At 40.2% G+C, this 27,691-nt stretch overlaps 1 protein-coding gene across 8 annotated transcripts in view; it reads left to right on the top strand.

The window, feature by feature from the left end:
- Positions 1-27,691, top strand: part of RB1CC1 (RB1 inducible coiled-coil 1) — a 165,080-nt gene that overhangs the window by 20,117 nt on the left and 117,272 nt on the right. For 6 of the 8 annotated variants that reach the window (XR_007355304.2, XR_007355305.2, XM_048840650.2 and 3 more), the window contains exons 3-5: positions 2,951-3,080; positions 8,705-8,831; positions 9,188-9,358. Coding sequence is in view for 4 of the 8 variants with exons in the window: in XM_048840650.2 (XP_048696607.2) it covers positions 3,010-3,080; positions 8,705-8,831; positions 9,188-9,358 (369 nt within the window). In the remaining 4 variants the exon portion in view is untranslated. Of the gene's footprint in view, positions 1-2,950; positions 3,081-8,704; positions 8,832-9,187; positions 9,359-27,691 lie in introns of those variants that run through there. The other 2 variants (XM_048840653.2, XM_048840660.2) reach the window with 2 other exon arrangements.

Raw genomic sequence — 27,691 nt, forward strand, 5'->3', positions numbered from 1 at the left:
TCACCTCTTTCCTACTGTCAGATATAGTAGGTACAGCATCTGGCAAGCAGACTAGTGCAGGGATCTGGGGCTATTAACCTATGTTGTCAGACTTGAAAAATGCCATGTGCCATAGTCCAGTAGAATGGTAACACCCATTAGAACCTAATTCAGAATGGAGGCAGGGTGGGGGGGAAGCAAAGGAATAGATATCGAACTCACCAAATTAAATAACCACGCTTCCTCTTTAGAATATCCTTAGGTTTTTATAATTGTTGAGTCTTTGGAAAGACCCGGGATTCAATAGCAGTCATTTCTAGTAGTTGTCTTTAACTCAAACACTCTTAGTCTGTAAACAGAACAACCTTGAGACAGTTTAGGAAGATAACAAATCCAGCTTTCAAAAACAAAAGTTCCCAGCGTGTATTTGGTTCTTGTTAGTATTGCTTTGCTTGTGTGTTTAAGCCTTTTTTCAGCATTGAAGGGGAAGGATTTAATTGTCCATAGGCTTTAAACACATGAATCTCTTTCCTGTAGGTAGGTCAGATCAGGTTGGTCACATTGTGCCAACTAAATGCACTATTTTCCTCATAAAGAACAGGAGATACCTTTTGCTTTGCATGAGGTAGACACTGAAGGATGCGAGAAACTACTTATTAGAACAAAACAAACCTCCATAAACTGCTGCTTTTCTGATGCATAGGGCCAGTACACAAGATGCTATGTTGGATTATGTGCCTGACTTAGTTTAACTGCTGTAAAAGGAGAGTGGTGTGATTGCAGTGTGGATATGCACACCCACTGATTTAGTACTCGGAGGTGATGCTGTGGATCGAAATGTTTCCCTTCAGCTGAGTGTTCCTCAGTCTGAAAAGTTGAGAGGAGACGTGTTCCCTCCTTGTACAAGGCAGAGAAAAAGAAACAGCATGGAAGTTCAAATGGCATAAATCCCTTGTGTTCTGTATCCATGTTGCAAGTGTGGTCTTCTGGCGTCACATAAAGTGGTGTGCAGCTGCTCAAAAGCAAATTCTTATTTTTTTGTATTACTGTAGTGCCTAAAAGCCCTAGTTGTGGACCGGGATCCCATTGTGCTGGTGGTTGTACAGACACAGAACAAAAAGATAGTCCCTGCCCCAAAGAGCTTGCCTTCTCTTAGATAGTAGGTTGCTGCTTCTCCAACTCTAAGCATCTAATTTTTCAATGGCTGTGTTTGGTCAGGGAAGCATGGGTTGAGTCTTTGGAAAAACCCAGGATTCAATTGCAGTGGACATATTCCCACTCTAATACTTCTGGGGAAATTGTGTGTGCGTATTTCATGAGCTATGCATATTTTTAATTTTTTGTGCAGAAAAAAGCTTTTGCCGGAAAGTTGCTGTCGTTCTACCTTTTGCGGGAGTGTAGAGACACATGGGGACGGGGCAGAGGTGCCTGACTGAATGGGAGAGGCTAAGGGTCAGCCAGGGTCTGCATGGGGGAAGCTGCCTAACAATCCCTCCCTGCCCCCCCAAAAAATCCTGTTCCATACTTTTCCCACCCATATCCAACAACCCTCCAAGTTCACACCCAGACTCCTTCCCAGCAATTACTTCCCTCTCCTTCAGGTCCTCCATTATCCCTGACTCTCCCAAGCCTTTGCACTGCTTCTGAGGGGTGCAGGAAATATGATTCTGTATTGTAGTTTGATTGAATTATCTCACAGTTCTGTATTAATATGCCTAGTAAGGAATCTATTTGTCAAAAAACATTTCCTGAATCTTTTTTGTTGTCCGTATTGTTATGGGCATACTTGCTGATAGGTATTTTGAAATAAATGACCAAAAATAATTGAAACTGGTGACAAATAAACTATTCAGAATTTTGCAGACTTTTAAAATATTGTGCACATAATTTTTAATTTTCTGTTGCAGAATTTGTAATATTCTGGCACAGAATTCCCACCAGGAGTAACTCTAAGTAGCATTTAGCCTTCTAGTGGGTAGAGGAGTGAGAAGGGGGACCAGTATAGATGCAAAGGTAAAACGAAAGAAAAACAAGAACAGACAATAGACCAGGAGGGAGAGGGGTCATTATAAAGGACAAAAGGTGCCAATTATAGGTATGTCCACACAGCAAAAATTGTGCCTGGGTTAACCTACCCTTGTATTGGATTGAATCTTGCTAGTACGTAGTAGGCTAATGAGCCAAGTACGTACTCAGAGTGTGTGCCAGGCTTGTATTACTCACTCATACTTCCTTACTGTTGTTACTGCTGTTATATTTTGACTCAAGCTAGCTCAGGTAGGCAAGCCTGTGCACAGCTTTTGCTGTGTAGACATACCCTATATCAGGTCACACTGCTGGGGTACTGGGGAGGGAACTTGGGGACACCAGTCAGCCAATCCACTGTAAGATGAACACCAACAAAAATAAGAGTGGTAACTACTGCCGTGACCTTTCTGTCCATATATTTAAAATGGATTTTAAATCAAACAAATTCTGACTGACAAAAACTGGGGACAAAGATAAAGCCCTTCAAAAGGTTGGTAGCTAGTCCAAGTTTGTTGTTAAGGATTTTGTGTGGTGAAAGAGGTCATGATTAAAACACATAGTAGATGATAAACTGCAAATATACATACTAGAGATGTAAGCAAATATTGGTTTGTGTGATGTGCTTTTATGTTCATTATACAATAATTGTATAGTTTTATTTCATACTACTGAACAAATAGCCACAAAATAGTCCTGAATAATAAATGGCAATACCTGACAATGCCTCACCATCTGCTGGAGATGATTTGGAAGCAATTACATCAGTTCTGCCACAATGCAGGTGTACTGACTGGAATAACCCATCATGGGCCCTTTCAGTATGTTCTCAATTGAAAGATTTAAGATCTAATAAGCTGCTTTTGTGGTTTAGCTACCTTCCTAGCTTTTTCTTTAAAAAGTGAGTTAACTGTAAGTGATATGTTTTGCTTCGGTTTCTTTGCAGTTTCTAAATGATACTACCAAAGTGGAAGGTATAAACTTCAGGAACACAAAGAAATCATCATGAAGTTATATGTATTTGTGGTCAACACTGGAACTACCCTCACCTTTGACACAGAACTTGCGGTACAAAAGTAAGAAAATGAGTGAACTGCTGTGTGTGTGTGTGTGTACGCACACTAGACAGAATACTGAAATTATCCACCATATGTGTAAGCAGCAACATTACAGTCTCTGCAACTAGTACTCATTTTAATTATCAACTACCAGCAAAATCTACCTGTTTCTATGAATGTGGAGCCATACAATTTTTAATATTCATATGCAGCTGTAGCCAAAATGTACTATCCCGCATAGTCAGTAACTGATATACAGTGCATTACTTTTATACATAAAATGTCATTCTTTTAATCTGAAGCAGCCAGGAATTTACTAGTATTTAAAATGATAAAACAAAACTAAAATAAAATTTCTAATTTGCTCTGAAGTATTTTCTTAATCATTGAGGAAATATGCCCAGAAAGGGAAAAGGGAAACTGGAAGAAAGATGCCTGATGTGGTGTTTGTGGGCATAGTGTAGCATCAGGAAGAAAAAATAAAAGGCTGCTGGAATGGTGCACATAACAGGCAACAGTGCCTTGCTGACATAAGCTTTGTGTCTGGCTACATTTGGAATATTGTCTTCAGTATGGATTGTCTAATGTAGTGTTACATTAGACAATCCATACTGAAGACAATATTCTTGACATGTTCCAATGCAACATCGTGATTTCACTGTATGTTTCCTGCTGAAGTTAAAATGTAATTTTCTAAAGCGTTCTAGCATTTACTGGATGTATAATGGACCAGTCAATACAAGGTTGTAAAAATACACAAAATATTAAAAACAAAAAAAATCCTGTAGTTGAAACTCCTTCCAGATGTCATGGTATCCTTTTACAATGAGGGGGAGGGGACCCCAGTTACTAAGAAGTGACAGTTAGTAATAGGGTGTTCAGTTATTAGAAATGTATTTAGTTGGGTTTGTGTTGACCAGGAGAACCACATCGTAAATTCCCTGCTGGGTGCAAAGGTTGTGGATCTCTTAAGACATCTAGACAGACTTACATGCCGTGCTGGGGAGAAGCCAGAGGAGCTGGTGGTCGTGGTAGATGTAGGTACCAGTGACGGGACCTCCATGGTAGCATTCTCTGAAATGCTTCCAGTTCCAAACGCAGGACCAGGTAGACAGGCAGGACTGTGGGGTCTCAATGCGTGGATAGTGTGGGAAGGGTTTTATGTTTGTTAGGAAAGAAGGAGCCTATCCAGTAACTCCTCACTTAACGTCATCCCAGTTAACATTGTTTCCTTGTTACGCTGCTGATCAATTAGAGAATATACTCGTTTAAAGTTGTACAGTGCTCCCTTATAACTGCTGTGTGGCAGCCACCTGCTTTGTCCACTGCTTGCAGAAAGAGCAGCCCTTTGGAGCTAGCTGGTGGGGGCTTGGAACCATGGTGGACCAGCAGCCCCCTATCAGCTCCCCTAAATTCCCTGTGCTGCAGCCACCCAGCAGGCTATCAATGGCTAGGCAGTTCAGGTGTCCCTCCCCCACCTGCCGTGTGCTGCTCCTGCCCTCTGCCTTGGAGCTGCTCCTGGAAGCCTCCTGCTTGCTGTGCAGAGGGATGGGGAGGGAAAATAGGGGTGCTAATGTCAGGGTGTCCCCCTCCCCCTGCTCCTGCACTCTGTCTCCACAGAGCGGGGGCGGCATGACAGGGCTCAGGATGGAGGGAGCTTGCTGGCAGCAGCTCCTTTCTCAACTTGCTGATCTACTTAAAAAGGCAGTATACTTAGAGTGGGGTCAGCATACTTAAAGCACAAGTCTCTCTCTCTCTCTCTCTCTCTCTCTCTCACACTCACACACACACACACACACACACACACACACACACACACGGTGTGTGTCTCTGTCTCTCTCTGCCATGCTGTGTCTCCTCTCTCCATTCCTGCTGCCTTGTAGTGTGAAGCTACATTAACAACAATGTGTTAACCCTTGAGGGCTCAGCGAAGTGCTCGTTCATCATTTAGCAATAAGGCATTCCCTGGGAAATATCCCACCCTCTGACTCCACCACCTCAACCAAGCTTCACAATCATCATTGCTGTGTACAGTATTAAATCGTTTAACACTTATGCTGTGTGTGTGTGTGTATATATATATATATATATTTTTTTTTGTCTGGTGAAAAAAAAATTACCCCCCCACCCCACTTTACATTAATTCTTATGGGGAAATTGGATTCACTTAACATTGTTTCACTTAAAATAGCAGTTTTCAGGAACATAACTACAACGTTAAGCTAGGAGCTACTGTACAAGAAGGATGGGTTGTGCCTAAACCAAAGCAGAACCAGATTGCTGGCATGTAAAATTAAAAATGTTGTAGAGGAGTTTTTAAACTGAGGTCTGGGGGAAAGCCAACAGTTGCGGAGGAGCTCACAGTTCAGACAGACACGTCTCTTGGGGGGGGGAATCTGTTAACGGATATTCTCTATACCCTAGTAAAGAGGCGAGGATAGAAGTTGATAAAGTACAGGTAGGAGCTGAAGAGAAACAGTCAAATGGAAAAGTTGCATTCATTTATTCTGTGATAAGTCCCAAAAATATCTGTAACTATAATATGTCTGTCAGAGACAGCAGAGCACCAGTCACATGAAGTAAGATAGCTAATATTGACAAATTTTATAAGTGCTTCTATATAAGTGCACAAAGTCTAAAAGTTAAGATGGATGAAATTCAGTGCCTGGTATTAAATGAGGATATTGATATAATAACCATCACAGAAACTTGGTGGAACTGTGATAATCAGTAGGACATAACACCAGAATACAAAATCTATAGGAATGACCAAGTAGATTGTATTGGTGAGAGAATGGCACTATATGTGAAAGAAAGCATAGAATCAAATGTAATATTAAATCAGTCAGACTGTACCATAGAATCTTTATGGATAGAAATTCCATGCTTGAAGAATAAGAGTCTAACAGTAGGAATATATTACTGACCATCTGACCATCGCAGTAGCATTTAACTTCAAAAAAGGGGAACTGCACAAAAATGAGTAGATTAGTTAAATGAAAATGAAAAGGAACAGTCACAAGAGTGACATACCAGCAAGCTGCATGCAAACTTTTTTTAAAAACACCATTATAGAGGTTCAAGCTATATGTATATCTCAAATTTAAAAAAAAAGGGGGGGAGGCGGAGAGAAAGGATCAAAAAATGCCACCATGGCTAAACAGAGTGAAAGAGGGAGTTAGAGATAAAAAGACATCCTTTAAAATTGGAAATCAGATCCTACTGAGGAAGATAGAAAGGAGCATAGACTCTGGCAAGTCAAGAGTAAAAGTAAAATCAGGCAAGCCAAACAAGAATTTGAAGAGTAACTGGCAAGAGACACAAAAACTAAGAGAAATTTTTATTTATTTATTTATTTATTTATTTATTTTACATATGTCAGAAGCAGGAAGCCTGCTAAATCATCAGTGGGGCCACTGGACAATTGAGGTTCTAACTGAGCAAGGAAGATAAGGTCATTGCGGAGAACCTCAATTAATTCTTAACATCAGTCTTTACAGCAGATTCATTCCCATACCTGAGCTATTGTTTCTGGGTGACAAAGCTGAAGAACTGTCCCAAACTGAGGTGTCAGTAGAGGTGGTTTTGGAACAAATTGATAAATTAAACACAATAAGTCCCCAGGACCAGATGGTATTCTTCCAAGAGTTCTGAAGGAACTCAAATATGAAACTGCAGAACTATTAACTGTGGTATGTAACCTATCACTTAAATCATCCTCTGAATCAGATGGCTGAAGGATAGCTAATGTGACACCAATTTTTTTTAAAAAGGCTCCAGCGGTGATTATGGCAATTGCAGGCCAGTAAGCCTAAGTTCAATAACAGGAAATTTGTTGAAACTCTAGTAAAGAACAGAATTATCAGACACGTAGAGGACCAACAAATCGTGTTCAAATCAAGATGGCTTTTGTGAAGGGAAATCGTGCCTCACCAATCTACTAGACTTTTTTGAAAGGGTCAACAAATGTGGGAAAGAGTGATCCAATTGATTTAGTGTATATGGACTTTTTGACAAGGTCCCTCATCAAAGGTTCTTCAGCAAAGTAAGCAGATGTGATAAGAAGGATGGTCCTCTCGTGGACTGCTTAAAAGACAGAAAACAAAGGGTAGGAATAAATGGCGAGTTTTCAGAATGGAGAGAGGTAAATAGCAGAGTCCCTCAAGGATGTGTACTTGGTCCAGGTTTCATAAATTCATAAATGATCTGGAAAAGGGGGTAAACAGTGTGGTGGCAAAGTTTGCAGATGATACAAAATTACTCAAGATAATGTCTAAAGCAGATCGCCACTAGTTAAGAAGGGATTTCATAAACTGGATGACAGGGCAAGAAAATGGCAGATGAAATTCAATGTTGCTAAATGCAAGTAATGCGTATTAGAAAAAAAAATCTTAACTATACATACAAAATGATGTGGTATAAATAAGTTGCTGCCTCTCAAGAAAGATACTGTCATCATTGTGAATAGTTCTCTGAAAACATCTGCTCAGTGCTCAGCGGCAGTCAAAAAAGCTAGGAAAGGGTTAGCTAATAAGACAAAATATCATAAGCCCATGGTACACCCATATCTTGAATACTGCATGTAGTTCTGGTCAGTTCATCTCAAAAAAGATATGTTAATATTGGAAAAAGTACATAGAAGGGCAACAAAATGATTAAGGGTATGGAACAGCTTACATATGAGGCGAGATTAAAAATACTGGGACATTTCATCTTGGAAAAGAGACAACGTGGGGATACTGTAGAGATCTACAAAATCATGGATGGTGTGTAGAAAGTGAATAAGGAAGTATTATTTACACCTTAAGATAACACAAGAACCAGGGATCACTCAATGAAATTAATAGGCAGCAGGTTTAAAACAAACAATAGGAAGTACTTTTTTGCACAGTGCACAGTCAACCTGGGGAACTTGTTGACAGGGCATGTTGTGAAGGCTAAAACTATAACAGGGTTTAAAAAAGAATTGGATAAGGTCAGGGAAGATAGCTCCATCAGTGGCTATTAGCCAAGATAGTCAGGGATGCAGTCCCATGCTCTGGGTGTCCCTAGCCTCTTACTGCCCAAAGCTGGCAGTGTATGATATGGGATAGATCTCTCCATAATTGCTTTGTTCTGTTCATTCCTTCTGAATCATCTGATATTGGCCACTGTTGGAAGTGTCAGGATCCTGGGCTAGGTGGACCATTAGTCTGACCCAATATGACTGCTCTTATGTTCTTATAACGTCCCCTAACATAATATTAAGTGTTTGGACTGTGGTAGTTGTCAATAGTTGGCTCATGTTCAGAGAGTTTAATATAACTTCGGCTGTAATTGCCAGAAATGCATGTTAATCCTGGATTCCAACATTACAGTTGCAGATGTGCTTCTTGTGTAAATAGCTGAGATGTATCATTTTGTAAACAAACTTCTCTGAGGATGGGTCATGGTTTGCTCTTAGTCTATGAATTGGATAGCCAGAATACAGCGGATTTCAGTATTTACACAACCAAGCATTTTGCCCTTATTCACAATTAGTTTTTACTCTACTGCTGTTAGAGTTAAAGATTACTTTGTATATAACAGGAATATTTTGCATGAGAGAAGATCAGTTGCTTAAATAAGATATTGATACTGAAGTTCCTGTTTTTCCCTTTTAGTGTGTCTGACCTTAAACATGCAATCCAAACCAAGTATAAGATTGCCATTCAGCACCAGGTACTGGTTGTCAATGGAGGGGAGTGTATGGCAGCAGACAGAAGAGTCTGTAGTTACAGTGCTGGAACAGTAAGTGTACGCTATAGTCTTTCTTTGTCCCCTTACAAAACAAAGTGTTGAAGAGAAGTAAGAGTTACACCTTCCTAATGGTGTGTGGGTTTTTTGGAGGGGGGTGAGGGTTGTGTCCTTTTTTTTTTTTTTTCTTTTCTGGAGACCTTTTTTTTGTTCATTCTTGTTTTTAATATCAGGAAATTAGTGGTTTTATGTATAATTCTCTTGAGTGCAATACTCATATAAGTAATTTTCCATGAATAGTTACGTAAGTTATGCTGTTTCCAAAACATGCTAGTGCAATTAGTTGATTGGATTGCATGCATGTTTTATTTCTCAAAGTTCTTTATGAGGATATTTTAATTTTAATATAGGACACAAACCCAATTTTTCTGTTCAACAAAGAGATGATCTTATGTGAACGCCCACCAGCTATTCCCAAAACCACATTTTCAGCAGAGAATGAGATGGAATTAAAAGTTGAAGAATCTCTCATGATGCCTGCAGTTTTTCACACGGTAGCTTCGCGGACACAGCTTGCTGTGGTAAGTTATATTTGAATCCTGAGAATTTAGTGGATTTAAAACTAATTAGAATAACTCTGTGTCACATCAATAATAACTCCAGGCTAATCATCAATATGAGTTGATTCAAAAAGCGGTAAATGCATCCTATAAGTGTTCGCAGTTTTTCGGATGCCTGAGTTTCACGTTTGGATGTATTGAAGTGTGCTAAGGTCTTCTGTATCTTGATGTCGCTTGAAGAATCTTCAGAGCATCTCAACATAAATTGTAATTGTGATGGCATCCCCATGGTGCAGCCTGAAACTGGGGTACCACTATACCCCCTTAACTGTTCCACCTGGTCTGTCTCTCACAATGCTTTGCTAGTGACAAGCAACAAACCTCTCCAGGAACTGCTATAACTCAGCACAACAGCATGTGGAGCCCCACACCCAGCTATATTGCATGAATGCTCCCAAAGCCACTCACGAATCACATAGAGAAAGGCACCAGCCAATTCCCCCCAGCTTCCCAGCCTTGCACCCCCAGACTATACTGTCTCACCCTGGCCAGAAGTCTGAACAGTGTAAGTTTATTACCCTGTCTGCCCCTCTCCCTCAATATGGAAAGGACATGCACCAGCCTTTGTACCTGAGCTGAGATTTTCCAAGCACTTCAAACAAATCACACTGTTCTAGATAAAATATAAATTGTGGAAAGAGAGATTTTAAATAAGTGGTAGGCATAAGGGGTCAGAGATAGTTACCAAAGAAAATAAGAGATAAGCACACAATCTACATTTTAAACTTTATGATGCTAGGTAGTATTTAGCAAGCAATTTTCTCACCCCACTGCATGTTACAGTTCTTAATACACAGGTGTCTCTTGAGCCTGGACCAGTTTCCTCAGTTGAAGTTTTTGTCTTCTCAGTGTTCTTGTTGCTTCAAGCATAAGTGGAGGGAGGAGAAAGGCCAAGGCAAGGTGCCACTGTTTCTTATATCCTTAGTCCATGTGCCTACGGGCCGGTTTTGTTCAATATCTTCATTAATGATCTGGAGGATGGCGTGCACTGCACCCTTAGCAAGTTTGCAGATGACACTAAACTGGGAGGAGTGATAGATATGCTGGAAGGTAGGGATAGGATACAGAGGAACCTAGACAAATTAGAGGATTGGGCCAAAAGAAATCTGATGAGGTTCAACAAGAACAAGTGCAGAGTCCTGCACTTAGGAGAGAAGAATCCCATACACCACTACAGACTAGGGACCGAATGGCTAGTCAGCAGTTCTGCAGAAAAGGACCTAGGGGTTACAGTGGACAAGAAGCTGGATATGAGTCAACAGTGTGCCCTTGTTGCCAAGAAAGCCAATGGCATTTTGGGCTGTATAAGTAGGGGCATTGTGAGCAGATCAAGGGACGTGATTGTTCCCTTCTATTCGACATTGGTGAGGCCTCATCTGGAGTACTGTGTCCAGTTTTGGGCCCCACGCTACAAGAAGGATGTGGAAAAATTGGAAAGCATCCAGCGGAGGGCAACAAAAATGATTAGGGGACTGGAACACATGACTTATGAGGAGAGGCTGAGGGAACTGGGATTGTTTAGTCTGCGGAAGAGAAGAATGAGGAGGGATTTGATAGCTTCTTTCAACTACCTGAAAGGTGGATCCAAAGAGGATGGATCTAGACTGTTCTCAGTGGTAGCAGATGACGGAACAAGGAGGAGTGGTCTTACGTTGCAGTGGGGGAGGTTTAGGTTGGATAATAGGGGAAACTTTTTCACTAGGAGGGTGGTGAAGCACTGGAATGCGTTAACTAGGGAGGTGGTGGAATCTCCTTCCTTTGAGGTTTTTAAGGTCAGGCTTGACAAAGCCCTGGCTGGGATGATTTAGTTGGGGATTGGTCCTGCTTTGAGCAGGGGGTTGGACTTAGATGACCTCCTGAGGTCTTTTCCAACCCTGATATTCTGTGATTGTAAGACACTTGCCTTGTAAGACATGTCCTGGTGGGCTTTGCTGAATCACTAAGTTGAGCAGTCCTCCTGGTGTGGTCTTGTGCAACTGAGTCATAGAATTAAGCAGTCCCCATTGTGTGGTGTTTGGGCAACTATCATTGAATTGTAAATCCCTTGATTGCAACTCCTCTGCTAATTAACGGTCATTGAACACCCTCCTTTTGTGGATCCTAGCAAATTTACAGCATATTTCAGTAACAACTATACAACAAAATCTCATAACTTCATACTCATTGATGGTATACATATTTGCATAGAACTGTGGGCTTCAGCAGATCATGACGTTTCATATGATATCTTACATGGCATGTTTATTATAAAATAGCACAACCACATATGAATAATTAATATGGAGGTTACAGGATGCCATTTTGAGGTGCATGTGTCACAGTAATAGAGCTTCCAGGAAACATTTTTGTGGATTCATGATATTTGCTAAATGTATTGTACGCTGCTGATATGGACACTATCACTTTTCTCTGGTTGTTTGAGCTTTAATGCCTTTTGCTTTATGTTCAACATGCTTAAGTCTATCTCAGCTTGAGGACAGGAAAACTTACCAGTTGGTTTTCAAATATTATTAAACCAAATAGAATCTTGGTGGATACAGTTTTAAAAATTGTACCTTTCCAATCTCCTGTCTAAGTTTTGGAGGGGTTACAAAAATAAGATTCATTTCCCAAAAGTTTGTGTAGATCTTGGTTCTTCACTTACTTGTCCTTGAGTGCTAGTTTTCCACTTAGATAGTAAAACACTCTTGAGTTCCATTTGAATCTCTCTGAATTAGTGTATTTGTACAGATAGGAAATGAATGTTTCCTACAATAAAGGCATCTACAGATGAAGTACATGATATTGACAACCGTGTAGACCAGGTTCAGGAATGTGGAACACTGCATTCAATATCTGGACTGATTGCTTCTCTTCATACTAATAGAGGTTAATGAAGAAAATGAAGGCAATAGAGAAGTGAGCTAAATGATAAAAATGTTAATCATCTTCATTGTACACAGGTAACTGTTGATGTCTCCAAACATGGGAAGATGTTTTGTACCACATGTAATAGGCAGATCCAACTTGATTCATAATGGAAATACAAATCCTTCCTTTCAATAGTATTTTAATAGGCTATCTGTCTTGGGACTAAAAAGTTCTCTCAGTTCTGGTGACTGATGTGTCTGGTGCACTCCAAAATAAAATTTGTCAACTGTTTTTGAAATAAAAGTGCAAAATATGACACAACAGTATTGTGACGGGGCGGGACTCAGCATTTCGGGGCCTCCTGCTGGCTGTCATGGGAATTAGCTCTCGGCCCTGCCAGTCTGCCTTCAGCTGGTGGTGTCTGGCTTGCCATGCCTGCCATCTCTGCTGTCTCCATTCTTTGGCCTGGCGTCACTCCCCGGACTGCAGCGTCATCTTCTGGGCATGGTCCTCCGACTGTGCCCCCACTCCTGTATTTCCCAGCAGTCCCTAGACCCGCCACTAGCCTCAGCGGCCTACTGCAATCCCAGTTCCAGCCCCTCACCTCAGGGGCACTCTGCAGTCTAGATACTGACCACTCTCCTCATTGGCAAGTGGGGCGCAAAAGGCGGGGGGCAGGCACTCACGCGACTCTGGGTTCCAACCCAGGGACCCTATAGTTGGCAGCCAGATACTGCCCTCCTCTAACCTGCTGCCTGTTTTCCCTGGGCCACTTCCCTGGTAGCTCTTGCACCTGCTCAGCCCTTGTAGCAAGGCATCAGCCAGGAGTTCACCCTCGCACTCTGCTGCCCCTGCCCAGCACTCCTCTATCTATGGCACTTCTTCAGGCAGCCAGTCCTCCTCCCTTGCCCTACAGGGAGAGAGTCCCTTCTTCTCTGAGCAGCCCTTTATATATGGCCCTTGCTGGCACTGATCTGCTGCTCCAGCATGGCTTCCTCCTATTAGTGGGCTCAATAAGCCCTTTCCTGATTAGTGGGTTCTGAGCAGCCTCCCTGGTGCTGCTTTTAACCTCTTCTCCCTGTGTGGGGTAGCCGCCCCACCACAAGTATTAATAGGAATTGTTGGCGATGTGCTGGGCTTGATGCACTCCCCAGTGTGGAGGGCAGTTTCTTCCCTTGCCTGCTAATTTGTCAACCAAGGAAGAACTTTTTAAATTGACTTTAATAACCTGACTTCCGTGTGTCCTTAGAGAGAGGACATGGACAAATCTTTGGTCTAATGGGATCAAACTTATCTCTAACATTCTGGGGGTGGAGAAAAGAATAAAGTGTTCTTGCCCCCCACATGCACATTACTTTCTCACCCTAACTTTGGAGAGATTTCCCATCTCCCTGTGGGGGGAAGGTGGTTTAATGCTGTGGTACGCCAACCTTTTATAAGCCCAACCTCCCCCCTTGTAAACCTTGGTAGGTTGTTGCGACCCAGAGGACCCCCCCTCCCAGAGAGGCCCCCTGACCCAATTCCCCCCTGCCCTTCAGTGGCCTATTGGGGTGGGAAGGACTCAGAATTAAGATTACAGATGCTCTGAACAGAGATGAATAGCTATGGAATGCCCCACTGGCAACTGGTGGAGGTGAGCTGACACATCACCAAAAAACCCACACAGCTCCCCGCACAGTCCATGGGGGCTTGAGTGTGAGGGGTGGGATTTGGGGGTCTTGGGTTGTAATGCAGTAGGATTTGAGAGTTTGGAGGTTTTGGGAAAGGACTTGCGGGGCAGAAGGGTCCGAGGAAGGGTGGCAAGCTGATAGTCTTCACCCCACCCTCCAAACACAGACCCCATTCATGGCCCATGTGGGGCAGGATAAGGTGGGATTTGGGGTGCAGTGGGGAAAGATTTTTGGGGGGTTGGGATGTGGGGGGAGTTCATGGCCGTGAGCTAGGGAACCTTGGAGGTCTGGGTTGGCAGGGCAAGGTATGGAAGGCAGTTGTCATCTGGCTGTGGGGGTTACTTATTGGAGAATATGACACCAACCCCTCCCTCACATCTCATATCCTGTGTGTCTGGTTGGGGTTGGCTCCCTACTCTGAGCATTGCAAACACTGGGGTCTCAGCATCGCTCAGGTGTGGCCTAGCCCAAGCACCATGTACAAATATTTGGCCCAGGGGGACGGACGGGGCCAAATATGTGTGTATGGTATTGCAACCTGGTGCATATGGTCACACAGGGCCATTCACCCAGATTTACCGAGTGGCTACCGTCTACTTCCTCCCCACCCCTGCATCATGATGGACGGTCAGCTGAGCCAAACCTCAATGGTGCTGTGACCCTATGCATCAGGTCTCAATGCCCAGAGCAGGGAGATGACATCAGTCAGCCCCGTAACCCTTTGATTCATTTTATGACCCAGAAACCCTAGTTTACTAGATAAGGCACAAGACGAGGACAATGATGGTTCTTTGAAGCAGCATGGAGGGGATTTGGAAAAAAAGGGTGGAGAAAAGTGGGGATATGACTATTAAAATGTGTACCCCAGTATCCCTGTGGGGAAGGTTATGGAATGGTTGCACCTGTGCTCCACACCCTGGGATTAATGAGGATTCCTGGGTCAGCCACAAATTTCCAGTGTGTCTGTGGGCAAGTCACTTAATCTACCTTGTACCTCAGTTCCCCCATCTATAAGAAAGTAGATAATACTTCTGTACCTCACGGGGTTGCTGTGAGGATAAATTTGTGAACTGTAAAGTGCTCAAGTAATATGATAAGGGCTATATAAGATATTTGAATATTTATGGAGACAATCAGACTGACATCCATACAACTTTCTCCCCCACTTTGATTGGCACTGTGTAAGAGGGGTAATACAGGTCAAGGACTGTAATAATTACGATGTCTGCATGCCCTTGCCTCACACAGGAGGGAACTGGACCCAGGATATGGAGTAGCAGGTGGAGAGCTGAGTTGCCCATCCCTCTTCCTCCAAGATTCCTCCCTTCTATAAGCAGTTCTTTCAGTTCCAGTCTGGAGCTGTGGTTTCTGTTTTTAGCTGTGATAATGGACCAAACTACATAGTTAGTGTGTGTGCTTAAGGCTCTATTTCTTCTGGACAGAGCCTTACATTGCGAGTGTCTGCTGGGTTGAGTATAGAAAATAAATGTGATTATAATTTTAATACAAATCAGTCAGATTAACTTTTCTTAAATCTGAAGGAGATACTAATAACCCGTGACAATGTGTGCAGTTTTTTATTTACTGGAATCTCTTATTTTTATCCATAAACACATAATGTAGATCCTATTCAGAAGTGTTAGAATACTTGCCACCAGTAACTAGGAAATCACATATTTCGGAATGCCTCTTATGGGTCTTGATCACCTATACTAAGGATCCCAGAAGGATGAGCATATGCTGTGTGTGGTGTGCCTTTTTGTGGCAGTCTTCTGCTAGTAAGCAATAAAGGGGTAAAATGGTGTGGTTACTTGTCTGATGCCATGTTGCTGCTTTGCTTTGCAAAAGAAGCATATCCATAAAATGCAAGGAATTCTTCAAATTATTCCAGATTAAAAAAAAGATTAGCATTTAAAGAGAGCACTGTTCTGGGCTTTAAAATCTGGGTCTTGTATTTCCAGCTCTGCCACTAGCCTTGTGGGTAACCTAGGGCAAGTCATTTCACTGCCCAGTGCCTCAGTTTCCCCATGTGTAATATGAAGATAATACTTCCTTTGTAAACTGCTTTGAGATCTAGGGATGAAAAGCACTATATAAGAGCTAGGTGGTATTATTATTAAGGGGGAAATGAATAAACTGTCATACTCCTTCTCCACAGTTAATTTTGTCCTACAGTTTGTCTTTGGATATTATAGGCTTGTTTATTAGACAGCTTATGAAACACGTCAGCAAGATCTGTCTCTTGGGAAATCTCTATAATCCCCTCCTGTGATTGGAAGATCATAAGTATAATAAAACCATGGTGGCTCTGTTGCATGATAGTACAGCTCTCAGAGAGATTGTGAAGAAGGATTCTGTAACCTTGTACTCTACAGAGTAGTTTTTCATGGTGTCTGTTTTGAAGCAATATGAAGAGGAATTCAGAACAAATGCGGGGCGGTGGGAGGGTGGAAATGTTACTAGTCACTGTACAATCTCCTGATATTGCAATGGTGGGAGAGTTGTGACTGCTGCTGCATTCCACACCCAGGATACAACATTTGCTTAAGTATTTTCCCCATACTAATTAGTTGGGGAATGTGGAAATCATGTTCCCATGCTGTGTCTGTAATAGTTTGCAGGTCATATTTCATATGACGTGCCGTTTTCCAAATGCAATATGATTTATAGTATATGTCTGAAAACATTATCTCCTGTTACCAATGATAAACAGTGGTTTCAAGGAACAGTTTAAACTAGGGGGTGATATTTATTACTTCGATTTCAGCATCACCTATGAGCCTCTATCTTTGAGCTCATTGTACAAACAGAATAGGATAGTGCCTGCTCTAGAACACACAATACATAATTTGACGAGACATAACATTAGGATACGATAAACAGTAGGAGGATGAGAAAAACAGTAAAGGCATGCATTAACATAGGATAACTATATGGCAGGGATCAGCAACCTTTGGCACGTGGCTCTCCAGGGTAAGCCCCCTGGCGGGCCGGGTCGGTTTGTTTATCCGCCGCGTCCGCAGGTTCGGCCAATTGCGGCTCCCACTCATCGCAGTTTGCCGCTCCAGGCCAATGGGGGCTGCGGGAAGCTGCGGTCCCCACCATCAACCTCAGCCTGGACCAGTCCACACAAGAGGTCCACTTCCTAGACACTACAGTGCTAATAGGCGATGGTCACATAAACACCACCCTATATCAGAAACCTACTGACCGCTATACTTACCTACGTGCTTCCAGCTTTCATCCAGACCACATCACACGATCCATTGTCTACAGCCAAGCTCTAAGATACAACCTCATTTTCTCCGATCCCTCAGACAGAGACTAACACCTACAGAATCTCTATTAAGCGTTTTTAAAACTACAGTACCTACCTGGTGAAGTGCAGAAACAGATTGACAGAGCCAGAAGGGTACCCAAAAGTCACCTACTACAAGACAGGCCCAACAAAGAAAGTAACAGAACACCACTAGCTGTCACCTACAGTCCCCAAACTAAAACTTTTCCAGTGCATCATCAAGGATCTACAACCTATCCTGAAGGATGATCCCTCACTCTCACAGACCTTGGGAGGTAGGCCAGTCCTTGCTTACAGACAGACCCCCAACCTGAAGTAAATACTTACCAGCAACTACACACCACACAGGAACACCAGCACAGGAACCAAACCCTGCAACAAACCCCGATGCCAACTCTGTCCACATGTCTATTCAAGGGACATCACCAAGGACCTAATCACATCAGCCACACTGTCAGGGGCTTGTTCACTTGCACATCTACCAATGTGATATATGCCATCATGTGGCAGCAGTGCCCCTCTGCCATGTACATTGGCCAGACTGGACAGTCTCTACGCAAAAGAATAAATAGACACAAATCTGACATCAGGAATCATAACATTCAAAAACCAGTAGGAGAGCACTTCAATCTCTCTGGTCACTCAATAACAGACCAAAAAGTGGCAATTCTTCAACAAAATAACACTTCAAAAACAGACTCCAATGTGAAACTGCAGAACTGGAATTAATTTACAAACTGGACACCATCAGATTAGGCCTGAATAAAGCCTGGGAGGAGTTGGGTCATTACAAAACCTAAACCTGATTTCCCCAATACTAATTTCCCCCTCCTGTTACTCACACCTTCTTGTCAACTGTCTGAAATGGACCACTGTCATTACCACCTAAAAATTATTTTTCCTCCCTTGGTATTCTGCAGTTAAGTGAATTGTCTCGTTAGACTGACCTCACACTTGGTAAGGCAACTCCCATCCTTTCATGTATTTATATCTGTTCCTGTATATTCCACTCCATGCATCTGATGAAGTGGGTTCTAGACCACAAAAGCTTATGCCCAAATAAATTTGTTAGTCTCTAAGATGCCACAAGGACTCCTCGTTTTTTTGTTGATACAGACTATCACGGCTACCACTCTGAAACCTGAAAACATAGTACTATTCATGATGATCAAAATTTACATAGAGGCAAAATAAAAGAAATGCTGCCTCCAAACTTACTAGAGTTTAAGGATATTTATTTTTGACATGATAATGATATTCAATTTTATGTGTTAAGCTAAAGTTATGAAGCTTTAACTTCTTGAATCTCAAAATCTTCTGTCCTTACATAATTGTCTGACTCCACCCCTGTCTGATTTGAATAACTTCCTGAAAATGTGAAAATGTAAACAGATTAAAAATAGAAAAATGCTTAAAATTAAACACTGATATTATCTGCCTAAGTTTTTTATATATATAAAATATATATATATAAAAATAGAATTCTACCAAGCTTAAATAAAAGGAAATACCTCGCCAAAATTTAAAAAGGCCAGTGGGAAAATGCATACTTTAGGGGTAGACCAAGCCCCTCAATACAATGGGAAGAATAACAGTATGAAAAGTGTTATAGAATGTCAGTTCACTGCTCTCACCCCTCTGAGAGGCAATTCTCTTCACCTGAGAGATCCAGTGCAGGTCCTGAGGTTCCGAATGCTGAGGCATCCTGATCTTGACCCAAGAAGAGCCCTCCTATTCATGTAAGAAGTGTTAAGTGACTTTCCTCTCCCAAGAGAGGGAATCTTTAACTAGAAGTCCTTTATGGACATTAACCTGGGTTTTGAAAGCGTAAAGGTCCAAAGTCGCCAAATATAAGCAGCCTCAAGAAAGATGGTCCCTTCATGAAGATCAAAGATGCCAAGAAGAAATTATCTCCAAGCCAGAAGACTTCCTGGACAACTGAAGGGTGAGATCAATCCCACTTTGCTCTAAAGCAAAGGAATATTTAAAAGTCAGAATTTAAGATTCCAGGGAATTTCTGTGCTTTGAGGGAAGCCAGAATTTGGCCTTGAAGAGCAAAAATACTGCCTTTCTAAATCCCTTGTAGTTCAGAATCTTGTTCTATAAATCCAGACCATTGTTCTGGATCCTTGAATTGAAATTCCAAATTAATAAACTTAAGATATCCTGATTCAAACTAAATACCAAGAAAGAAATAAAGCCTTTAGCAACCTTAATATTTGAAATATTTTCCTAAGAATCACAAGTGGCCCGAGTTACATGATTTAAACTTAATGTCTTGTAACTAAGCACTTGTGCCTAAAATTTGGTCTTCCTCTACAGAACACTGTAATGAGAAGGAAATAATATTTGCATTTTTGTATCTTCGGGGTGACCTAACAGTTACCAGGTTACTAAAACTTTTTGCTGTTGCTTAAAAAACTAGACTTGAGATCATAACTACATTTAAAAATCTGGAACTGTACTGTATGTTAGATCTCTGTGAAAATTCAGTATTTGATGGTTAAACTTTGTTGTCTTGTTTAAACTCAGTTCCTAACTTCAAAGGCTACCGAAAACTAGCAGCTTTCTTAAATCACTGTTCTGCTCTGCAAGGGTGTATAAAAATCAATGATTTTTAAAAAAAAAAATCAGATTTTTTTGTTTAAATTGAATTTTTAAATTTAAATTTAAGCTATTTCAAACTTAATTTTAAATTGACAACTTATGTTAAGGCCTAAACTAGTTATCTGTTAAAATCATTTAAATTAAATACGAGATAAACAGCAGTACATACTTGTTGCTAATTTTTAAGGAAAATCAAACCACTGAACTGCTGGGAGTCATTGGCTAAGCATCTGGAGCAAGAGTTTAAGTGCTAAATCATTTTTTTACAGCAATAGCCTCTTCTGCAAGTGCAGAGAGAATATTTTCTTAATTTCAGTTTATTCAACTAGTTCATTTCAATGACTAGGTCATTCAAAATGCAGAAACCCATTGGGAATTGAAAAACGAAGAAAGCTTGTTTCTTCCCCCCCACCCGCCTTCAAATCTATGAGTGAAAACTAGGTGAACAAGATGAGATCCATTTAGTTCTAAAATCTTGAAGGCATGGTGACCAGAAATAATCAGTTCAATTCACTGATTACAGAAATATTTTTGTTTAATCAGTTTTAAATGCAAAATGTTCTGATAAATGATTTTTTGTTATGTCTCCAGCACATTTAAGGAAATTTTCTCTAATTAAAAAGAAAATTTAAATGCTGTTTTTGTGCATTTTTAATTTAAATTGAATTTCCATCTAGATAGAGCTTGACAAAAATCAAAAGTGAAAAATAAGCTAGTAAATAAGAAATCCTCTTTTGGCATTTTCTAAACTAAAAAATGTAAAAAATTAAGATGCTGATTACATGTAGGTTAAGCTATATAACTGCTTAAATAAATGTGTATAGCTATAGTGTATCCTCCTAGTTAGGAAAAAGAAGCACCAAATTTAGTGTAAAGGCTATATAGGCAAATCAACATGTTTTAATGGTTACCAACCATGAGAATTGAACTTTATTTAGGAAAAAATCTAAAATTTACAAACACAAAATGCAGTTAAAATCAGTTATTTAAATCAAGGTTTCCTACTTGCTGATTTAAATCATGATTGAAATTGCTGATTTAAATTACTTTGATTTAAACAAACTCTGTTTTCTTCCCCATATCCTACACATTTACCCCTCACAACTGTGATGTCTCTGTATGTGTGAGAATTACCTTCCAATGAGAGAAGCATCCTCAGATCCCTTTGTCTTGTAACATTACACTGTGAGTGAGTAATTTCAAAATCTGCCTTCTGTCCTTATTTGAGTGTTATAAACTTTAGAATATTTTTACATTAACTTTAACTGTGTTGTGTGTTTCTAACTAGAGTTACATAATGTGTTAATACTGTGCATGCCAAACTAGCCTTATCTCCATACTTCTTGTGGTAACTTAAATAGTTACTGTTTTACCTTTTGTCTATTTCAAATACCAAAAGCAATATACTTCTTGATATTTCTGTTTCTGTTACAGGGCTTACCCATTGGTAGAAGTCATTACCTTCAATACTCTCTCAGGTTACATCTACACTACAAAAATAAATAAAAAAGCCTTATGGCAGCAAGTCTCAGAGCTCAGGTCAACTAACTTGGGCTTGCAAGACTCAAAATAGCTCTGTAGACATTGCTGCTTGAGCTGGAGCCAGGCTCTGACTGCTGTTTTTAGCCCTGTAGCATGTGCCCAGGTCAATTGACCTGACCTCTGAGACTTGTTACTGTGGTGTTTGTGTGTGTTTTGTTTCTGTGTTTTTTTTTTTTTTTTTTTGCAGTGTAGATGAACCCTCAGAGAGCTCTTTCTTTTGCTAATTAACTCAAACACCAGTATCTCCCTGCCATACACTGTTTGCCTATCGATTCTCTAAAGACTGTTCCCCAAGCCTGGTTGGTTCAACTTCAGTTTTATCAAATTGATTAATCAAATTACTTTCTGAACTCTCACAGTTATAAAATTGTGTAACTCCACCAAACCCAAAGCTAGTTTATTTACCATGTATTATTATTTTAACAGTCACACTGTGTGTGGTTATTATATCTTTGCTTTCCATGTTGTCATAGGACACACTCTTAGCTGAAGTGTGTTACCTGAATATTGCTTATTTTGAAGCTGTAGTTGTCATATGCCTGTGGATTTGTCCTAAAAATCATGTTGAGCCCTCAGAATACTTTTTCCTTAAGACAGAAGTAAGAGACGTAGTAATGGTTTTGCTAGCTTTTAAGTTGATGCTGCTTTCAATTACATTGTCATATATGACCTATCTAGTTTCATCCAAATTCATTCGTTAGTTTAAAAGTTTTGATGTCAAGTTGAATTCTAGTTGTTGTTGTAAATTAGTTAAACTGATGTTATACTTGGTTGTGTGATACTGTTTCTTTAAGTTTAGCTGTTGAATTATGTTAATAATGCTTAGCTACTCATTAATCTTAATTAGGGTAAACAACCTGTTGATGCTGTTAGTGTCCTAAGGAATTAAGTGAAATCATTATGCTTGATGCACATAGCTTTTTGAATTTTACACTCAAATTTATGGTACTAGTCAAGTCAATATAGTTAACCAACCTTGCTTTGTATTTTAGAATTTCATGTTTAGTTAAGATGTGCCTTTAAAATATTGCTACATTGCATCACTCATTTTATGTACCTTTCTTTTATATACTTAACTCATTTGTATAATTCTTATTGGTTTAATTGTTAGTTCCTTTTGTCATTTTTAATCACTTAAACATTTTGTTTATTTCAAAGTCAAATTCAGTTGTTTATTTTATGAGCATACCTTAATGTATAGGAAAAAGAGTCCTTGGTAAATTTTATGTGGATTACCTCATGAGTGCATTTTCATTAATAACCATAATCAGTAATTCAGTATTTTGATTTGGTTTTCCTGAACTAACTTTGTGAGAAGCAATTAATAATTCCATCTAATTAACTCTCTCCCAATTATCAATTTTAATAATTGTTTGTTTTCTTTTGGTAATGTTACTTGGTGTCCAACCCCTTGCTATTCCAAAAATGCTACGGATTTGTATTCGAGATTTTGGTATGGAGGATTCCTAGCATTTCCTTTCCCTTTTTCCATCCAATTCTCATTCTGCTTCACTTAAACCTGTTTACTGAGCTGTCTCCTACCCTTGTCCTATCAAAATCAGAATGAGATATAAACAGATTAACCAAATAAACAGGAAGACTTCACCTGGAGAGTAGTACCATGCAACTAACAGGGTCTGTTTTTCAAGTATGGCTGCTTGATCACCAATTTAACATAGAACCTTCTTAGTCTGTGCCAGGAGGACAGAAACATCTGGAAGAGCAAGGTAATATGTTTCTGTAAGGGATATGGTATTACCACTATCACAGGAACATAGGAACTGCCGTACTGGATCAAACTAATTTCTGATTTGGTGTCCAGTCACCAACAGTGGTCAGAACCAGATGCTACCGAGAGAGGTGCAAGAAAACCCTGCAGTTAGTTTTGGGAAAACTAAGAGAAGTTTTATCCTAAATGCCAATAGAGGTTGTCTGTTGTCCTGAGTAATGAGAGTTTTATGTCCCTTCTAAAACTGGTCTAATTTTTAAGTATTTACTATTAATTCTGGGTACTCCTTCTTATCCTTTATAAATGTCAAAATTTTGACTCCTCCTAAGCTTTTAGCCTCATTGATATTGTGGCAGTCAGTTCCCTAATATACTCATATGTTCTAGGAAAAAGTTTTGCTTTATCCGTTTTGCATTTTCCATATTTGTATTTCATTGAATGTCTCCTTGTTTTTTTGTATTATGAGATCAAATGAATAGAAGTTTCAGTTTTCCTTTTTTGGCACCAGTCATCATTTTGTATATCTCCATCATGGCCCTTCTTGTTCATCTCTTCTCTATGGTACATACCTCCAGTCTCTCTTGATACGAGTGTCTCTCCATGCCCCTAATCTTTCATATTCCCCATCTCTGAACCTTCTCTCTTCTGCTATATCCTTTTTGAGATGGCATGACCAGAACGGAATACCCCATAGTAGATGAGGGTATACCATAGATTTGACATATTTTTGATGATTTCCATTTCATTCTTTGTGTCCTAACATTGATGCGTTTGACCACTGCCATACATTGAGCAGAGGTCTTCATTGAGTTAACGACAGTGATGCCCAGGTCTCTTTTCTGTTTGTTGCACAGTTAATTTAAAATCCAGTAAGTAGTTCAAAGTATTCCCTTTAATGTGAATTACTTTGCATTTGTCAACACTGAATTTTATCTGTAATTGTTGCCCGTTCGGATAAGCTGCAGCATGGATTAAATTTTCAGCCATCTGCAAATTTTTCCACCTCCATGTTCACCCCTTCCAGATCATTGATAAATGCATTTGAAAGAACCATGTGGCACCTCACTGTTAACCTCTGGCTATGATGAAAACTGACCATTTATTCTTTCTTGGTCAGTCTTGAATCAGAGCCTGGCTACATAACAATACCTTGCATTTCACACCATGACTATTGAGTTTCTTTTGAAGCATTTTGTCAAAGGCTTTTAAAAAGTCTAAATACCTTATGTCAACTAGTCTTCCTACGTTTTTAAATATAACCCTCCTATTTACATTTCTGTGTCCCTGCACTAATTTTTGGTACCTTTCTTTCCTCAAGCATATTAAGCTTAATTATATGTGAGTCATTGTCACTTTGTGGCTCAAATGTAACGACTACTTGAACCAACTCCAGCATGTTACTTTCGTAAATATCCTTTTTCTGAATTGGAGGCCAGTAGCATAAGCCTATTAGAATATTTGTATTCTTATAATTTGTAATTTGTATTCATATGGATTCAACTGTTTGATCTTCTCTGCTTAGAATTTCTATTTCAGTGGATTCTGTGGAATCTTTTAGTCTAGATCGAGCACTGCTTTTCTACACCTTTAGCCCAAGTCCTTTGTGCATAGTTTATAGCCACATGTTCAGTATCCCATTGTTTTTTTGTGATTTACACGATGGTCAGTAATGCCTGTTTATGTCAAGGTACTGTTTCATTGCTGGGCTTTAGTTTTTTAAGCTTCTCTCATATGTATATACACTTTTTTTTTTTTTTTTTTTTTTTTTTAAACCACGGGCCTCATAGAATCATAGGGTTAGAAGGTACCGCAAAGGTCATCTAATCTAACCCCTTGCCAAGATGGAGGATTTATTGTATCTAAACTATCCAATCTTGTTAAACTCCTTAGCTTAACAATTTGCTAGTTTAACAGAAATTGTTTCCTGTACCAGTTAAACTGCAATTTCTATCATATCATGAGTACAGAGATATTTTTTGTATTATTGACATTTCTAGCAGACCTCTTTGTCCAACTTAGTGATCCTTGACATCTATCAGCTCTCATCCAACTTTTAGTCTAAACAGTCATTTAAAACCTTATTCAGTTTATGTGCCAAAAGTCAGGTTCCCCTTTAATTAAAGTTCTGAGATGGGCTCACTCTACAATGACCCAGTTTGTCAACTCTATAAATAATTCTCTCTGCTCCAATTCAGCAGTTCTGGCTTCAAGGTTCAGTATGTGGTCTCTGAGGGACATAAACTGTTTGCACCAGTTGATCCATGTGCTACCATAAGGCAAGCAGTCATACACTCTGTGCAGTGAATGAGATATTTCTGACCCTGAGTAATCTGCTACTGGTCGTCTACCTCCATACTTTAACTGAGTTTTAGCTCTCTGATTAGTGGATTATTCTACGCATAGTCTTTGTTTAAGGCAAAGCTTTTAGTGGTTTATTTAATTTGATTTCAAGGATCAAATATATTTACTAAAACTAATTAAGTGGTCTACTTACACTTAGCCTCAACTTACCTGTGCTGTTGCCTCTCACCATTCAGTTTGGGGCTCTTCTTTGCTTTTGGAAATTGCAAATGCTTCTGTGGAGACTAGAGGTAAGGCAGGCCTCTGATTTAGCCTTCCCTATCTGGGTTGAACAGGTATGCCACAAATCCCAAGCCATTACCCAGATTGTTCTTTTTACTCCAGTGAAGAAAGAATAATAAAGTCTGAATGTGCGGATCTATTTTTGAAACAAGAACCATGAACCCCTTTCACTCTCACGCTGGTAATCCTCCCCAGATATTGGAAATGATGAGGTTTAATCTTTGACTGAAGGATCACCAGAAGATTCATACTACTCTGGACTGCCCTTATTAACAGATTTGCCTTTCGTATGTCAAGATATTGCCACTGTGTCTGAAATAAACACGCTATCAATTCAGGGCAACTTTCCCTTCTGAGGAAGAGAAATCAAGTGTTTCATTTGTCCACATAACATCTGGGTGACTGAACTCATACCATTTACTCTCTTGGCTCAGCTATAAAGGCTCACTAACGTTAAGACAATACTCAGGTCCTTGGCTTCTAAAGTCGACACACTAATCTCTGCTCTAGGAAACCCTCCCTTTCCAGTCACTAGAAAGCCACTCTTATAGACCCTCTTGAAAGGACTATTTTTTTTTTTTTAGAAAAAAGACATTCTTAAAATCTTACGAATATTTGGCTGGCCAAGTTGCCATTACCATTCATTCTGTCTGTAGCTGAATTATTGGTTGAATTGCTGGGTGAGCTCTTAGCACTGTCTAAGAAAGTTGTGTCCAGACACATCCATAAATTGATGTTTATGCTTTGTGTGACTGGATCTGGGGCCAATCCATAGTATGACTACTTTGGCTACATTCCTAGTTTGGTGGGTCAAGAATAGGAGAACTTATTCATTCGTTACAATCTGATGCTTCTTCTTTGTAGCTAAAAGAAAAGGAGTACTTGTGGCACCTTAGAGACTAACCAATTTATTTGAGCATGAGCTTTCGTGAGCTACAGCTCACTTCATCGGATGCATACCGTGGAAACTGCAGCAGACTTTATATATACACAGAGAATATGAAACAATACCTCCTCCCACCCCACTGTCCTGCTGGTAATAGCTTATCTAAAGTGATCATCAGGTGGGCCATTTCCAGCACAAATCCAGGTTTTCTCACCCTCCACCCCCCCACAAGGAGAGTGAATTTGTGTGGGGGGGTGGAGGGTGAGAAAACCTGGATTTGTGCTGGAAATGGCCCACCTGATGATCACTTTAGATAAGCTATTACCAGCAGGACAGTGGGGTGGGAGGAGGTATTGTTTCATATTCTCTGTGTATATATAAAGTCTGCTGCAGTTTCCACGGTATGCATCCGATGAAGTGAGCTGTAGCTCACGAAAGCTCATGCTCAAATAAATTGGTTAGTCTCTAAGGTGCCACAAGTACTCCTTTTCTTTTTGCGAATACAGACTAACACGGCTGTTACTCTGAAACCTTTCTTTGTAGCTGGAACTATTAGACCATCCGCTAAAAGGCTTCACTGAAATGGCTTTGTAGCTTTCCCTTGTACTCCATTATAGTTGTAAATTGACTAGTAGGTGTTTCCTTTTCATATGTAAATTTACATACATCATGTCCAGTGTCAGGATTTTTTCAGTTGATGACTTCCTGCTTGGCCTTCCCTCCCCTTGACAGTCCATTAGAGCCAGAGGCTAGTGAAGTTAAGGATATGATGCAAGGATCATTTAATTTTGTTACTGTTGAGTTCTGTGTTTTGACAACTGTAAGTGTTGGCTGGCATGGTATGTGCTAGATAAATTTGTTCTTACATGATATGTGAATAGTATTAGCAAGATTCACTATTCATACTATGCTGTTTTCCTCAGCTGTGTAGCCTAGCGCAGTGCTTCTCAAGCTATCTGATGTGAGGGACCGGTAATTTTTTTTCCCAATATGCGCGCAGACCGGCAGCTGATGGCTCACGGACCGGCAGCGGTCTGCGGACCACCACTTTGAGTAATGCTGCCCTAGAAGGCAGAACCAGACCTGCCAGTCACTGAGATAAGACTTTGTTCTTTGCATCTTAGAAATC

This window comes from Caretta caretta, chromosome 2 (genome assembly GCF_965140235.1).
Source record: "Caretta caretta isolate rCarCar2 chromosome 2, rCarCar1.hap1, whole genome shotgun sequence".
Classification (NCBI taxonomy): Eukaryota; Metazoa; Chordata; order Testudines; family Cheloniidae; genus Caretta; species Caretta caretta.